Here is a 17,462-nt window from a genome sequence, read left to right as displayed (position 1 = left end):
GATAAAAATATTATAAGATAAAATATCTCAGAAGAGGAGTACACTTCTCAACTCCTACTAAAAGAAAGGAAATTTTGGTATTTGTTATGGATTAGTACCTTTGGAAATCTCACCTTTCATGGACAGTAAGTGGAGCTGCTGTGAGGAAGAGACAACCATTACTGTTGGTGCAGTCACTGCAGGCAGAAAGACAGACATTGTGTGCAATGGCTAAAAGGACTCAAAAGGGAAATGAATTGGCAACACACAACACTATGGTTGCCACCAGCATATATTTTACTGCACAAATAAAGAAATACCTCCAGTGTTCCTATACAGAGTTTTGAATCAATGAAGCAATTCATGGGAGAAATTTAAACAGCTTAGTGTGGATGCCTGACTGAAAAAAAAAAAAAAAAAACTACCTCAAAAACAGTTTGGAAAATGTGTGCTATATGAGGAACTGCAGAACTTGAAGAAATTTCAGTTGAAGAAAGATATGAAGAAAGTTAAAACATGATCAAATAAGCAATACAAATGCTCAAAAGGATTGGAAAAACCAAACATAAGTATACAAGGGAGACTTTCAGGACACCACTCCTTTTGGATGCAATACACTGCAGTGCCCAGCTCCCTCTGAAACAGGTTGCAACCCCAAATTTATAGTAACTTCAGTTATAAACAAACCTGTGTTCAACACTCCAGACACTTCCACATTTTTAGTCACAATCCAGACACGCCTATCATTAGTAGCTGGCAGCAGCAAAAGTAGTTGAAATGCTGCTGTTTTCACACCCAATGCAGCTATTTTCAGCAGCTCTGCTTTCTCCAGAGGGAACCAATTACAATGTGTATGGTTCCCCTTGCAATCACCATCCTCACACGAGTCCTCAGCTTCTGATTACACAGCAGACACTAACAGCCATCCTCTTTCAAAACGTTCTTTGTTATTCTGAGCTTACTAAACAGCTGTGTGTCAAGCACTCAGAGCCTAAATTACAAGTATAGCACAAACAGCCACTGCCTTTCCTCACTGACCTTCTCATCTGTTGAGTTCTGAAATTTCAAGAGACAGCCTTGATTACTTTGGTAATTACTTCTCACACTGTCTTCTGGTCTTCACTTTATACCTACAATTATAAACAAAAAAACAAACAAAAAAAAAAAAAGCGAAGGCATGTGGAACACAATTCCCAGTCTATCCTGCAAGTCCTTCAGGGGAAGGAAATGACAATGGCCACAAGTTACAGATTGGGATGTTCTGACTGGACATCAGGAAAAATTTCTCTACCAGACCACAATGGAACAGGTTGCCCAGAGAGGGTGCTTGGTACCTGAAGTCTGTCTACTCATCACTCTATACTCCCTTAAAAGTAACTGCTTTTGGACTGATTCCCTCGAGAAGCAAAAGGCCATTGTGGCAACAAAATAGTACCTATGTTGCTACTGTATATTCAATACATTCAATATTGTACATTCCATGTTGTGTCCCTTCATTGACCAGACATTTCTTCAACCAACTCCAATACGAGCACCTCCAGTGCAACAAATGCACAATAAAGAGGTGTTTGAGACAGAAGGTGACATACCCAAGAGCATACAGTACAATTTAACTGACATAAAACAGCAAAAAAAAGTTTAGGACAAGGGGTACAGGAATACCCAAATATTTAAAAAAACAGCCCAAACCACTCCAAATGACAATGAACCCTCTGTTCTACTACATCATGCCTGGTCCCTAGGGAGGCTACAGACAAACAAGGGATTGTGCAGGGGTTGTGCAGATGATCAAACACCAGGGCACTGACACAAGCCTTGTTTAGCCTGCAGAGACAGTGCCTGGGAGGTCAGGGGCAGCCCTCCAGCGCCTGCAGGAAGCTCCCCAGAAAAGGGAGCCTGGTTCCCAAAGTGCCACAGGGTGGGATGATGAGAGGCAGTGGGCAGAAGCTGAAATGAGGTTTGGATTGTTGGATGGAAAGAAAAGTCTGCTCACCATGAAGACAGTGAAGCATTGGAAAAGACTGTACAAAAAGGTTATGAGGTCTCTATTCTTGGATGTTTCCAAAATATGACTGGGTAAAGACTTGGTCTCAGCTAATAATTAATGCTGCTTTGACAAGGAGGTTGGACTAGAAATTTAATTACATTAATTTCAACTAGTATTATCCTCTAATTTTGCAAAGTCTTGCTCTATTCTTAAAAACATGGAAGATTTTTTAAAGGTATTTAAAACCTGAAATAAGTGAACATTAAAAGTAATCCATGTAGGTTTATTTTCCTCTCATTAACCATATCTGGACACATAATATAAGATGGAAAGGGTTATTTTTCCCACTCCTTCCACATTACACATGTAGGCACACAAATGCAAGAGCAGGCCCAGCCATCCTTACATGAGACTGTTACCAGTGACAGAGGGGCAGAACTTACCTGCACAGATTTTGCCATAAAATACAAGAGACATATGCAACAGATGTGCTTCTTAACAAAAACGTGTCTCCCAAAGCTTTTATTTTACTTCTTTCTTTAAAGTACATGAAACTAGGAGCAATAGATGTTTTAATAATTATAAACATGCCATCATCACTTGTCAGAGGACTGCAACATATTTACACCTGCAGTTCCCATATCAATTCTACCTGATGGAAAGCAATTCAGATTATCAAACGTGTCTTTATTTTCCCCCTGCTTCAACCTGCAGATCCTTCTGCAGAGGTTTTCTGGATCTTCCAGTTTTTCAGGATTAGAAGCATCCAGATTTTCTCCACAGCAGCAACACATGAGATGAGATGAGATTAAATAGTAAGAACTTTTCTTCCCTCTCCTCAGCTGGAAGAAGTCCTTTAAATAGAACAAGCTGTTTTGTAAATAAATTAAGTAACAAAGTTTGACTTTTCTTAGAATTTTAGATTTGTCTCCATTTTCTCCTTCCTGCAATAATACAAGCCAGATTCTCCAGATTCTTTGGGTAAATACAGAATTTCAAGAGAATGTTAAAAAAAAAAAAAAAACAAAACAAAAAAAAAAAAACAAAAAAAACATCAATTAGGAAAGACCTTCTGAGGAGTGTGAGGAGATAAAACCAGAAATTAGTCACAGGATGGGACTTGATCAGATTATGAAAATAGCTACGGGCAACAGCAGCAGACTATTAGAAATAAGTGGATATAAACAGCAAGGTTTCTCCAAATTAAGGTACTGTAAAACCAAATTACTTCACGGGAGTTCTTAATTTTCACCCAGGGGATGGCAGCTGCCAGTCTGTAACTGCGAAGAAAACGGGAACGCTGTGGGTTTTTGTTCGTGGGTTTTTACCCAAAATTTTTGGGTGGCCGTGACGTGGCGGGCGCGCCGGGCTCTGCTGCCTCCGCGCGGCACCGGGGCGCCACTGCAGGCCCGGCGCCCGCACCCTGCTACCGGCGGGCTCGGAGTGAAAACCCGGGGTTTCAGGGAAAAAACCCCGGTGTTCCAGGAAAAAAAAAAACCACAAAAAAAAACGGTGCTTCAGTAAAAAAAACCCCGTGCTTTAGTAAAAACCTCGACACTTCAGTAAAAACCCCGAGTTAAGCACGTCGGTCTGTCCAGGATAGATTAAAAATAACACTTCCTAAAGAGTTGGAGGGAGAAGGAAAAGAAGGTCTCTGTATTTTCACACAATATCAGTTCCCTGGACCAGTTCACTACACAAATAAGTTTTTTAGAGTATCTGAAGGCAAGCCAGACGAGCAGAAACTGCTTAGCCAGGAGCTCAGCAGAAACTTTCCAGTGCGGCAATCCCATTTCACATTACTCTGTCATGTTATTTAGTCTTTACAAAGACTGAAGTATTTAACTGGGAAAAAAAAATCAGGAGCACAGAACGAGGCAAAAAACTTAACTGATCACCGAAAAAACCTGTGCAACTTTCACTTCAAGCATGAGGCATGATGTGCCTTAAAAAAAAACATCACTGCTTATAGAAACAGACAAGTATAAAACATGAAAAAAAAAATGCTCACACAGGAAGAAGGAAAAATTTATATAGCCATCTTTAGATATCTTTATAAACAGGTCCTTGAAGAAAGAAACCATCCCAAGATTAGTTTACACTGAATGGGGACAAGAAAAATAAAGCTACTTAGGGGGTAATTCCTTTCCTGCAAAGGCACAAACACACGACTGCTGAGCAAAGTATACTTACACTAGTACAAAATTATGTGAAATCCAGCAATTAATACATAACAGCCAAGATGGTTTAGGGTTTTTTTAAAAACCTTTTGACCGCATGGTTGTACATCAAACAAAATCAAAATAGTCCTACATTCCTGAAATTACGTTAAAGTCTGCAGTAAGAAATTCTTGTCTTAGTTCTTTTTAATGCTGCACTTATAAAGTTTTCTAGAAAAGAGTGAACTTCCCAATATCAATTTTTTTGCTCTTACCCTAATTGTTCTTCTCATTTCTCAATTGCCATTTCCTGAGGTCAGAGTTAATGATTAAGAAGGAATTCTGCACCTGCATCAAGACTGTACCAGAAGAGTGGCAAATCCACTACACAACAGCAGATTTCTCTAGTCCTTCATCCATCCATCCATCCATCCAGGAAGTATAATTTGCATAGGAGGGTACAGCATAAAGAGCACTTAACTCTAGTTTACAAGCTATTTTTAATTCTTCTTAGGGAAAAAGTTTTAGTAACTACGTCAAGAAACATGACGCTCAAAGGTCAAAAAACGCCAGTCCAAAGGTCCAAAGTCCCTTCATATAATGGCAAAGTTTCTATACATAGAAGGACAAACCTTTATGTAATACAATATGCTATAATTAGAAAAAAATCTTTGTGGGAAATAAAATACACAGCAAGGAGAAGTAATACATTGTTACACAGTACTGAAGCTTTAATGTTTTTCTAATATGAATAAGGCATCTTTTTCAATGACAGAATGGTTTGGGTTAGAAAGAGCCTTACAAGATCATCTAGTTCCACTTCCTCCACTGTGGGCAGGGGACACCTTCCAATAGACCAGGCTGGTCAATGCCCCATCCAGCCTGGCCTTAAATACTTCCAGGGATGGGTGATCCCCAACTTCTTCAGGCAATCTCTTCCAATGTCTCACCATCCTCATAGTGAAGAATTTCTTCTTCATACCTAATCAAAATCAATCCATAAACCTATCTTACAAAAGCTTAGAAATATTAAAACTATATTTGACGCCCTGTTAAATAAGAGGTAAAAATAAGAAAATTCAATCAAAATGAACATATTTTTTCCACTGTAATTCAATTTGCAATCTTTGCATTGCATTAACTCAGGCTTTTGCTTCTAATGAATTACCTGACCCAAACACAAAAGCTCTGGACTCAAAGATATAGAAAATAATGTTAAAATGAATCATAATGAAAAATAATAAAAGCCTTTCCATTGTTCAGATAAGGAACTTTTAAACAGAGATTACAGCAGCAGTGCTAACAGAAAAAAGCAGCATTACTAATTTCCTAGGAGCTTAATGGAGAACTGCCCATGCTCCACTTGGAACCTGATAGAATTGTGTGGGGCAAGTCTCAATAGGCTGAAAAGTCTTTCCATGTAAATTCACAGTAATTAGGTTTCTAATTATACCCAGAGCATTAGTGATTGCTGTGGTTAAAACAGCCTGAACTGTTTCCTTATTCCTCTTTCTGAAAGCTCAGTCTTTCATTGTTTGAGCAGAAATTCTAGAAATTCAGTCTGCCTGAACATACTTTTTTTTTAAAGTTTAAACAGAAGAACAGAGTCCTGTGCTTATGTATGGAGAGCAAAATTAAACTTTTCCACTATAAAAACAAATACTCCCTGGTATTGAAGCAGCTAGAAAGTGTGAAGTACAGGGCCTTTGATGGGCCAAATCCAAAGGCTGAAAAGGCCCAAACCAGAATTGACAACAGTTCAGGTTGTACACTTAGCTCTGAAGGAACTTGCACAGATGCATCTGAGGCAGCCTCTAGCACAACTCACGGCAGCCACGTCACACCCTGATTACAGCACCTACATCACTCCACCAGCACTGCCCGTGCAGACCACGCCTCCTTATCAATACACCGCTTTGAAATACTGCCTGTGCAGCCAGACAGCAGACAATCTCCGCCCCAAACAAGCAACTGCCACATATTGCACTCCTGAACTAGACAGAATGTGCAATTACAGGACAGCGAGTCTCATTTGGCCAACCAGACTGAGATGAAAACCTTAGACCTTTATTCTATTCATGGCTCTGCCCTTGAGCTGCTGCATGACATAGAAAAATTTGACTTTCCTGTGCTTCGGCTTCCTCAGCCTTCCTGAGTCAAGCCTATTCATCACCCTTCACCCGAAGAAATGTGCTTGAGTACATTTTTTTATTACGGTGTCTGTTACAGATGAAAAACAATATTTACCTAGTATTTTATAGCTACTCTGAGACTGATTAACTTGTAACAGAGACACAAAGATGCAATTGCACTTATAAATTATTAACTTTGCAACAGTAAGGGTGAGCTTTCAGAAGCAGACAGGAAGCCATCAGCTACTTATCTGGTGGAAAAACTCAGCTTTTATTTATTTTTGTGCCACCTTTTTTTCACTACTTCTTTAAAAGCATACATGCATCTGTTCATAGTGCTGTGAAAGAAGATACTCCTTGCAACATGCACACTCACTATAGTTATAAAAGATACCAGTTACATTTTTCTGTAGTTATTAATTCTTTTTGTTCTGTGAGTGATTAAGGGGTACACTTCCTGCACTGCTGCAGCTCTGATGACTCATGTTTAATCAGTGTCCAAACACTGAAACTCACAGGGTAGCAACTGTGAAAAAGTGGCATGCTGTAACAGAACTGAGTTAAAGTAGGAGGGATCCCAGTGTGATATGAGAAAATGAAACATTCATGTTTATAAGCACTTAAAAATTGAAACAGCTGATTTTAACATGTGCTGATTTTTTTTAAACTGAGTAGGAAATGCTAAATACTGATCCTCAGAGATATACATTTCCTGCATCGTTGAGGATTTTGTACCAAGAACTGCTTAAGAAAAATCTTGTAGTTTCTTTATCTGACTAGAATCTTGCCACTATCCTCACACACTGTTACTTCCTCAGGAAAGCAATGCATACAAGAAGTATGCATGAAGGAGTAACCACTTGAAATCAGCTACCTCAGGTTCAAACATCTATTCAGGATATGCACACACAGTACAAATTACTTTTTGCCTGGATGCACAATTACATTCCTTCTGAAGTGCAGAAGAGATACATAATTCATAGGGGGCTGTACCTCATGACCCAAGTGTACTTGTCATTGCAAGTCACACCCAGGTGGTTTGGCTGCTTTATTGCCTGACACTGTGATATAAACCCAGACGACAATGACAAAAACCGAGATGTTACAGTGACAATGTTGACAGAAGATAACAAACCAGGAAAAATCTCCTCTGGAAAACACACCTAAGTGTGACAGGCTCAGAATCAGTACCAAGGCCACGCTTAGAACACATCAGCAGCAGCAGCTGTCCAACTTGAGACAAATCACAATCACCTCCCTTGTCCCAGTGCCAGTAGAACTGATGTGAAACAGGATTGAAATGAGCATGGAAGGTGCCCAAAGCCAGCCTGGATGTATCCAAGTCAATGGAAAAAGTGCAATCTCTTCTATTGAAAGTATTGTGCTCCCATCAGGGTTGGCAATACTAATCACTACAGATAGTGCTGCAATGGCACAGGTGAGAGGGGACTCACGGTGAGTAGGGGGAGAGGCAGAGAACCATCACCAACAGGGATGACACAGCTTCACAAGGAGGCATTGTTCCAGCTGAAAGCATTGCTAAGGGGTTCACAGTCAGCTGAGATGAATAAATCCTTTCACCTCTGAAAGCACTCAGCTGCAGAGCAATTGCTACCAGAGGTAAAGTGCTTTCACTGCAATGTACCTTTCCAGAATATGGAAAACTGCTGACTTTGACCTCTGGATATCTGTATCAGAGGACACAGCTTTGGCTGCATGTAAGACACTGAACACAGCTCCTTATGAACACTCTCCCAATCCACCCATCCAAAGCCACATCCTTCCCAAGAATTTGTGGGGAGGCCAGGAAGAAATGCACAAGTTGAGTAAGTGAAGCAAGGTGAAACACTAAGGCTTAGGTCAACTGAGTGAAACAAACAAAAATCACACTCTGTTTTAAACTGGGCAAGTTCCTCAATTGCACCCATCAGCTAATAACACAAATGGAGAGAGGGGAAAACAGAAAGGGACTCAAACAGAACCAAGAGAAGCAAGAGCAACTTACTATCTCAAAATGCAAAACCAAGGCCCAGCTGTGAGTGGGAAATGGAGTATTCTTGCACCTTACTTTTCAATCTTGCTAAAAAGTCAGCACTGGCCTAGAACTAAAACAGTAACTCAAAAAAGGCAAAATGAAGATACTACAGGTACAGTCACCCCTCCAGGACAACATGCTTAGGGTGCTGTGCCCTTAATGACCTTCACTACACCTGCTCCTTACATGCTCCTAAAGCCAGAAGAGTGTTCAGGGAGTTCCCTCCTCTGGAGAAATCCCAAGGCCAAGGCATGTTATACTTGCTCCCTCTCTCAACAGCTCTGTCATGCATCATTTCCCATTGCCCCTGCAGAGATTTGTCCTGCACTGTTAACATTATAGCAGCACTTGAAATTCCTGGAGAGACAGGAGGGTCAAAGTAATGCTGGGTATTTCACTAAATAAGCAGTAACAGATCAGAAGAAGATGAGGCACTTTCATTCCCCTATGCTCCTTGTCTGTCCTATGAAGTGCTGCCTTCTAAAAGGCAGAGAGGCACTCGTGAATTTTTTTAAATTATGTTTTTAAGTCTCCTAAGTTCTGATTCACATTCATTGAGCAGACTGTCTCTTCTGTCCTGGTGGCACACAGGCAGCTGCCTGGGGTGAGCAGGGCAGTTCTGAGTGGTTACATTCAACAGCCAGAGCAAGAGCTATGGGGAACACACACATCAGCTTCCAGCCAGGAGAGAAAGAGCTGGCACAATTACAGCTGTGAAAGATACTACCACAACTGAGTGTCCTGGAGTTGCTGGAGTTTAAGTTTAGCCATGCTTCTTATTCTGGCAGGCTAACAGGGAGCACAAAGTAACTTCAGCAGTGACAATTTCTGGGCACCAAATCAATTTTTTCCTGTGTTCTGCACAGATAAGAGAATTATTCACCATAGTTAGTACACTTTAAGTTTCAATCTGAACACAAATGGAATACTTCAGACCAATATGAGAAACCTTATAAAAGTTAAGCTACTTTATCAGGCAACTCTTGTTTTAACTTCTATTTTTTTTGTTTCTAATATCCACTGCTGCCTCAATAACATTACTTTCTATTTTTAGCATTTCAGAAAAGCATCACTGTGATCCTCAAAACCATAAAGCATCTGAAAACAAGCAAAGAGATCCTTAAAACTGTAGTTGGATCCATGTCATGAGAACTTTCTAAACAGTTCTTCTCAATTTTGGTGCAGAAAGTACAGCACTAACACTACAGCTGAGTGGATGAAACAGACCTTGAAGTTACTAATAACTCAAACATTAAAGAATTCACAATAATCCATCTCATTGCTGTCTGTACCCAGTCTCTTCCTGCAAAGAAAAAAAAAAAAAAAAAAAAAAAAAAGGCAACTGTTTCAGGAGGCTTGGAGAGCTGCACAATACTGACCAAAACAAGTCTTTCTAAAAAAATAATGCCCATAAGGCCATAAGGTTAATCTCTCAATCTTTCCAGCCTGGCAGAGGCAGAGCAGCAAAAAAGTCTAAAGAATACACACACACACCCCCTTTAGTAAATATTTCGAGATGGACATGGCATCATCACCAGTCCTTTATTAAAAACTTTACATGCCTTCCTTCATGCAACTCTGACTCCTTTCCTCATAGGCTGCTTCACACAGCACTGACTCCTTCTCTCCTCTCTGCAAGTTTCCTTCTCCCTTCTATATGACCAGCTAACCCCAACCTGTCCCCCACGCAGCCACCTAACCCTGTCTGTCCCTCACACAGCATCTTCTTACCTTATCTGTCCCTTGCACAACCACACATCCCTTCCTCCTCACAGCACAGCCAGCAGACTCCATCCCAAACTGCAGCAGGCTCTGATACTCGACTCACTCTTGCCTAGCAAACCCACTCTCTTATAACACCCATCCTCACTGAGCAGGCAAGGCTGTCTCCAGTTCTCAGCAATCAGTACAGCTGAAATTCACTGAGGAAAATTGCCTTCTGCACTATCCTTACAAACTATTTTCCCACAACACCCCCCTAAAGCTAATGTCATAGACAGAGAGCAATTAAAATTTTTACCATCACCATTTGCTTACTACCCCTCACAACAGCACTGTGAACGCCTTGTCAAAAAATATGCTCCCTCAGCCATCTAACCATCAATTAATTCAGCCATCCCAGCTCAAAACACTTTCATCAGATTTATGCTCCCAGTGCCAAGTTGAGCTGGCCCAGAGCTGATATTTTTAATAGGAGCATTCCTGTGTTCCCATCTTCTGGCAAAGGCAAGTAGGACAGTCACAGCAGAACACAAAACCATTACGTGACTCTCCACTGAGAGGACAAGTTTGTCTCCATGGCCTAGTTGCTCACACACCAGCTGAATGTCTGTTCATTGGTTCTTCATTAAACAAAGCACACAAGGAAGTCAGATGTCAGTGTACGTAAGAGCCACTCCCTTGACGCAGAACAATGACACTCCAGCTGCCCAGGACACAGCTGTACCCACCCACCCTGGACATCACCACACATCCGAGAGGCTTCAGCCACATCAGAAAGAGTACACATTTTCCAAACCCCTGCAAGAAGATCCATTTCTTCAGCACATTGTTAGACCATAATACAGGGTCTAAGAATTGACAAAAAATACAATTTCACTTTGAAAGAGATAAATCAGCATTTATATTGATAATAAAGGTTTGATTGCTTTTGATTAATTCAGCCTTTTTTGCTGCATGACTGGTTTCCATGGGAATGCAAGCAGATTAAAAACCTGAAACCAGAAGTGAGTCAGTTTTGCCTGTTTATGTCTCCTCAGTTCCCTTGGAAACAGACATTAAAAAAAAAAAAAAAAAAAAAAAAAAGGGAATAAAAAGGATAAGGGTCCTGAAATACCTTCAGAAAATCTCTTTCCAAAGCTTTATCTCTTTGGCTGCCTTGCCAGAATTAGAGCTGAAAATAACACAGAGCAACAGATGACAGAAGAGTGACTTGATTTTTTTAAGGAGACATCAACAGAACATACCTAGAGATGATTCAAAAACCACATTCAAACCGACAAGCTCAAATTGTATTAATGTGAGTTTTGGCAAAAGTACTTTATGCAGCATATATATTTCTTTAAATTAGATCAATGCTAATGTAGAGAGAAATGCAATAGAGAACAAGAAAATAGCATCACACTGTCCTTGTCCCAAGAATATTTCAATACTTTGAGAGAGAGGGAAAAAGTAAAAGCTGCCTTGGGGGAATGAGTCCAGTATTTCCATTGCCAGGATGCTTTTTAATAGAATCATTCCTTCCTTACAACACATTCATTTTGAAGATGCAAAATCAGCTATACACATATCAGGTTAAGTAACAAACATCAGTATTAAATTTGTTATGCATAAAAATGCATAACAAGCTGATAAAGCAAACCTAGGAGAGTCTGTCAGCAAGACTCCATCTCCCACCATACTTTTCAAAGACAACAGCACACCCTCCTACAAGCTGGAAGAGACAACATCTTCCTTCCTCCTCAGAGCCAAATGCATCGGGGAGGAATATGATGGGAAGTTACTAGGAAAGAGGCTGCAGTGCATGTCTCAGACCTTCAAAACCTGCTCCTACCACTACCACTACTATGCAAGGATCCCCCAACAACCAAGTGTCAGAAACACAAAGAATAGCAATACAATTATTTGCACCTGTAAATTCCTTCTCGACTGCTCTGGACAGCTAAACCTGATTACAAACCATTTATTTCCTTGTTTGTCTCCCACATCACATTATCAGTTCTACATGCTCAGCACACTTCCATGGAACTCAACACTGTGAAATCCATTCTTACTGCCTGTCTGGGAAGAACATGCAGGGATGGTGCACATCTATCACCACTACTGTCAGAGACTGAAGCTGCATTACAAACATCAGGAAAGAGAAAAAGGAAATCTTACCTCTGTCCTAAACCCTGCTCATGTACTCCCAACAATCACCTGAACTCCTGCACCCAGCATAACACCCCTTATTTTTGTACTTTGCTGCTGCTCTGAGAACTAACAATATACTGCCACTGACATGAAACAAGGCCTGGGGAAGAGTAGCCAGTCATGATACTCACTAAAAGGATGAGAGAAGGGTAGTAATCACTGGAGGTTTGTCTTGAATAAGCAGTTGAACTTAATTCAATGTTAATTAGTTCACATTAGCTGAATTCAATCTATTCTTGTCACAGTAAAGATAAGCCTTAGAGAATTAATTATTTCCTATTCTCCTTTGTATTTTGCAAGGTGTAGAGTCAGGCAGGAAGGAGAATAATCTCGAAGGACTCACTAAGGCATCACTCAAGGAGGAGAGATTTAACATTAAGTGGAGAACATGTAATGTTACAGGAACATTAAGAGAAACATTGATGTGTATCTTTCACTATATTTCAAAGTTTAGCCCCCTTTCTTGTAGAGGTCAGATGTACATATAAACAATATACTTTAGTTATTAATTTACCTCAGCAGCTAAATACACAAACATCCAATGCCAGAGAAATTAGTTTACACAGTAAACCACTTTACATAGCTACCATTCAAATTCATCCATAACAATGACATGCACAGGAATCTTCCAAAACATTAAGTGAACAAACCACACAAGCAGCAAATAAGCAGATCAAGTGTTTTCCATCCTACTCTACAACAAATTTGCTCGTTTCCATTATTAAACAGGTGTCAAGTTTACTAAAACCAGTCTGTGAAGAGATTGCAAGGGTGTCAGGTGTTGGGATCAGCTTAGTTTCATACCTCCTACAAAGAACAGAACAAAGATGAATGTCACTGCTGAAGCTAGGAAATCACTATTAAATAGAGGAAAGGCACTGGTCACAAGAAAAGCAAAAATAATTTAATAACAAGATAACTCACACAAAATCAATAATCTTTGATTACTAAGGACCCCAAAATCCACATACCTGACTTAGCTTTGCCTTTGGGGACATCAGCATTATCACATTAATCTTAAGGAAATTTACAAGGTCACACACTGCATTGTAATTTGGGAAATAAAACCACAACAGTTACCATGCACCACCTATCTGGTGCACTTAACTAAACACAGCTCCCCTTCAGCAAATACAAAGTATAATTGCCCCATTATACATAGTATCAAATTACACATTCTCAATGAAGCCTAATCATAGTTGAATAAGTAATTAAAATCTGTCACTTGTTAACCTCCAAATGCTGATTTATAAAGCTTAACATTAACACTTCATATCAAGTTTCCCAAAATGGGGTTTTAAATTTGTACTTTAAATTTGCATAAGTTCCTCCTGTGTTAAATTACATGATAAATAAAACGGGTGTTGATACATAAAAAAAGTCTGAAGACTAACAGAAAACAAGGTACTACCTTTACTGTTTCAAAAGTAACATATGCCCCTTTACACTAGACTGTTGCTTATACTAGTATTTCAAGGAACTTCATCCAGTATTTAAGACACAATCCACAAAAGTTTCTAAAAGGAACAACAGCACAGCCTAAATCAGTCATGACAACTGATAAAGAACAGCTAAATCCTCAAGCTAGCATCATCTCTTTGTACATGCTGAAGAAGCTTAATGCAAGCACTGCAACTTCCAAGAATAAATGAACAACGCATTTTACACAAAAAATTAGAAAAAGGGAGACACACCAAACCAAAGGTCTGTTATGTTACCTCACAGTGCTCCTGTCAGAACATCCTGGGTACCCAAAGGCAGCCAATGCACTCAACAGAAATCACTCTAATTAGGCTGCAACTTAGAGTCATCTTTCTAGGTAAAAGTGTTCCATTTATAGAAATCCACATCATCTGCACACAGATTTGCAGCACTGCATTCACCCAAAGTTACCACAAAACTCCCCAGAGACTGACATGGTATAAAATAACAAATAGCACACAAAGCTAAAGGGACAATATCCTTAGAGGACTGCAGAAAGTTAGAACCCTCCTCAGCACCTTCATGCATAATATATAAACACACAGCTGCTTCTTCACTTGTAACAAAGATTACACACAAGTTGTGGCATGAAAGGGTTTTTTTTTGCAGGCCTTGGGAAGTCCAACATGATTTCCTGATGGCATGAAGGAAGTAAAGGATTGTAGGTGGTATAATTTCATAACAGATCACCGTGTAATAGCAAAAGGGCATAACTGTTCTTTGAACCACAACTGTACTTATTTTCAAGCAGGAAAGATTTTCTACAACCTGTCAAGAAAAGGGCTGTTTTCAAAAACTCATTATCAAGATTTTTAACAGTTTTCAATTTCCCTCTCTGAAGCACAAACCTGAAGAAAAAATCCCCACTCAGAAAAACACTATGCATCTCCTTCTACAAATTCAGTCTTAAAATACCTGCTTTAGTTCAAGGCACCTCAGTAGTTCTGTCAAAATCAGTGCATCAGCACAAGTGTCATATCCAAGTCAAGATCTGTCATCATGCAAAACTTCTTAAGAGCACGTAACAACAGATTTGGAGCATGTAGAGGTAGCAAATTGCTATGTTTAAGAAGCATTGCAGCAGAAACCACTATCAGCGTGCACAAAACCACAATACAGCAAAGAAATTTGACCAGCAGCTTCTTGTCAGTTCTGGATCAGTGTTTCTCAGCTGCTGATCTAGGGAGCAGCAGTCAGCTCTGAGACATCTGAAACGGCCTGAGGAACAGCTGCAAGGAAGGCTGGCTTGTGTTTTGGGCTGGAGGGGAGAGGAGGGAATTGTTTTCTTGGTTTTATATTTTCAATAAATAGTTCTTGCATGCAGGCAAAATCAGCACAAACAAAAAATAAAAGCAGCAACAGAGCAATCAAATTTCAGCATAATTTCTGTCTCATTGTAACTTTCTATGGCCTTACTGCACAGTACAATCCTCAGATTGTATTCAATGAGGTCAGATGTCTCTTTGGACTTAAAAAGGTTGAGAGACATCCTTTAGATGACAGATAGTTGGCAGATAACAACATGGAAGATAAATGGAAGATGAGGATTTCTGAAGGACAAAGTAAGATGATGGGACAACCAGCATATATGACTACAGAAAGAAATCTAAATTCACCAGAGGGAAAAAAACTAATCTTGTCTTAGATCTCTTAGGATTCAGGAAACAAGAGACTCAACATACAAACTCTTTATTTTGATAATTAGGAATCATAAACTAACAGAATATTCCAAGAACTGAGATCTCTAATACTAGATTTATAAAGCATGAACCTGTTCTTGTACCCAGTAATAAAAGTAAAGCCATAAAGAGCATTAGGTAGTCACAAATTCGACCCCTTAAGCATACTAAATGCTCTAGCACTTGAGTGGGCTTAATCACATCCCTCTAATACTACTAAATCAGAACCACCTCATCACTATTGCAACTATTTAACAGACGTTTTAGGGAGCCCAGAAACAGTTGCACCGTTCTCCTACTTACTTGAATCCTCCCATCTGAGAAGGTGCAACTTCCAAGCAGAATAGTACAGAAATCCCAGTACCAGAAAGAGGCAGAGGGCTAGCAGCAGGTTACGCATGAACACCAAGAGTCCCATCTTCACATTAAATCTGCTCTTCTACATGACCTGAGAAAGAAAAACAGGTTGAGGTTGGAGCCACCTTCTCCAACGGGCATCCTCTCCAAAACGTGCAATCCCATACCCAGCACAACGCAGGGATCCCAAACCGTGCTCTCCACAAGGTAAAACCCAGGCGTTCCCCAAAGCAGAGGAGTGAAACATGAACCACCCCCGAGAGGTGCCAGTTCTGGCCATCACAAGGGTCGGCACCGCCACGCCGTGACAGAGCACCAGCCCCGCTCCTGCCCACTCCACACACCGAGCCCGGCGCGGCCCCGGCCGCCGAGGCCTGGCGAGCACCGCGTCCTCCCGACAACGCCACCGGGCAAGCCCACGGCGCCGGGGTGTCCTGCGGACAGCGGGGCCCCGGTGGCGGCGGGCGCAGCGCTGCTCCCGGCCGGAGCCCCGCCGAGCCCCGGGCGCTCCGCGCTGCGGGGACGCGCTGCCCCGGGGCGGTACCGGCGCCCGGGGAGAGGCGCTCGCCGGGCCCGGACAGGACGGCAGCTGCCCGCCAGCTGACAGCTACCAGCGGCCGGCTGCAGCCCGGGTTTGAACGGGCAGCGGGGCCGCCACCGCCGGGCTGCCCCCGCCTCGCCGTGCTCCGCTACCGGCTACGCCGCGCCCCCGCCAAGCCACCCGCTCGCCTCGCCGCGCCGGCCGCTGTGAGCGGGCCTGCCCGCCCCCCTCTCCCCCGCCCCTCCTCACCCGGCCGCCGCCGGCCCCGGGCGCTCGGCCGCCGGCTGCGCCCCCCGGGCACGGGGCTGCGGGCGCCGCCATGCCGGGCGCGCCCAGCGGGACCCGCCGCCGCCGGGGGGCGCCGCGGCCGCCAATGGCGCGCCGGGGCGGGGCGGGGCCCGCCCGCATAGCGGCCTCTGCCGGCCAATGGGACGGCGCGGGGGGCCGCGCCTCGGCCAATCGCGGGAGGCGTCCGCAGCCAATGGCGCGCGGGCGGGGGGTCCCTGCCGGAGGAGCGCTGCGGCAGGGCGGCGGTGCGCGTGCGCGGAGCGCCCCCCGCGCCCCCCAGAAAGGGCCCGGGCCCGGGCCCGCTTCCCCTCACGGCCGCTGCCGGGCATCGCTCCTCCTCCGGGTCCCGGCGCCGCTCCCCAGTCACGCCGTGGCACCTCCGGAGCACTGCGGTGCCTCCAGCTATGGCACTGGGTGGCCCCTGCCAGCACTGCACCCGCTGTGAGGCTCCTCATTGTCACCCCACAGCGCTGCACCTTCCGCCGGCTGAGGCACCTCAGCCCCTGCGCCCCTGCAGTGGCGCGGCATCGCTCGTCCTTCAGGCACTGCATTGAGCGTGCCGCGTTTCCCCTCAAGTGCTGCACTGGCCCGACGGCCTCTCAGTGCTGCCCTGCTCTGCGCAGCCAAGTTGCAGCCAGGACACGGCAACGCAGCCCTGGCGTGCTTCCATCGCTGCCCCAACACAGCATCTGTCCCTGCCACTGCCTTCACACCATTCTCCGGCCACTGCACACCCAACCAGGTCCTGCACAGCCCCTGCAGCTCTGCGCCACCTCCCCGGCGTGGCACAGCCTCCACCGGACCGCAGCGGGCTGCACGGCCCCCCAGCTGCCCTTCCACCGCTCAGCTCAGCTCACGGCACGCAGGCAGTGCAGCCTCCACGCGCTTCCCGCTATGTTACGGTCTCCACT

General features: G+C 43.1%; 1 protein-coding gene across 10 annotated transcripts in view; it reads right to left on the bottom strand.

Annotated features, from left to right (window-relative positions):
• The window catches only part of ST3GAL3 (ST3 beta-galactoside alpha-2,3-sialyltransferase 3), a 167,602-nt gene extending 150,996 nt beyond the window's left edge, over positions 1 to 16,606 (bottom strand). For 7 of the 10 annotated variants that reach the window (XR_008841038.1, XM_056496999.1, XM_056497002.1 and 4 more), the window contains exons 1-2: positions 16,513 to 16,606; positions 15,669 to 15,813 (exon numbers count right to left, since the gene is read on the bottom strand). Coding sequence is in view for 7 of the 10 variants with exons in the window: in XM_056496999.1 (XP_056352974.1) it covers positions 15,669 to 15,783 (115 nt within the window). In the remaining 3 variants the exon portion in view is untranslated. Of the gene's footprint in view, positions 1 to 4,400; positions 4,420 to 15,668; positions 15,814 to 16,512 lie in introns of those variants that run through there. The other 3 variants (XM_056497005.1, XM_056497010.1, XM_056497006.1) reach the window with 3 other exon arrangements.
• Positions 16,607 to 17,462: the final 856 nt, after the last annotated feature.

Source organism: Oenanthe melanoleuca, chromosome 8 (genome assembly GCF_029582105.1).
Source record: "Oenanthe melanoleuca isolate GR-GAL-2019-014 chromosome 8, OMel1.0, whole genome shotgun sequence".
NCBI classification, from domain to species: domain Eukaryota; kingdom Metazoa; phylum Chordata; class Aves; order Passeriformes; family Muscicapidae; genus Oenanthe; species Oenanthe melanoleuca.
The sequence above is the reverse complement of the archived record's forward strand: the minus strand, read 5'-3'. Positions and strand labels throughout refer to the sequence as shown.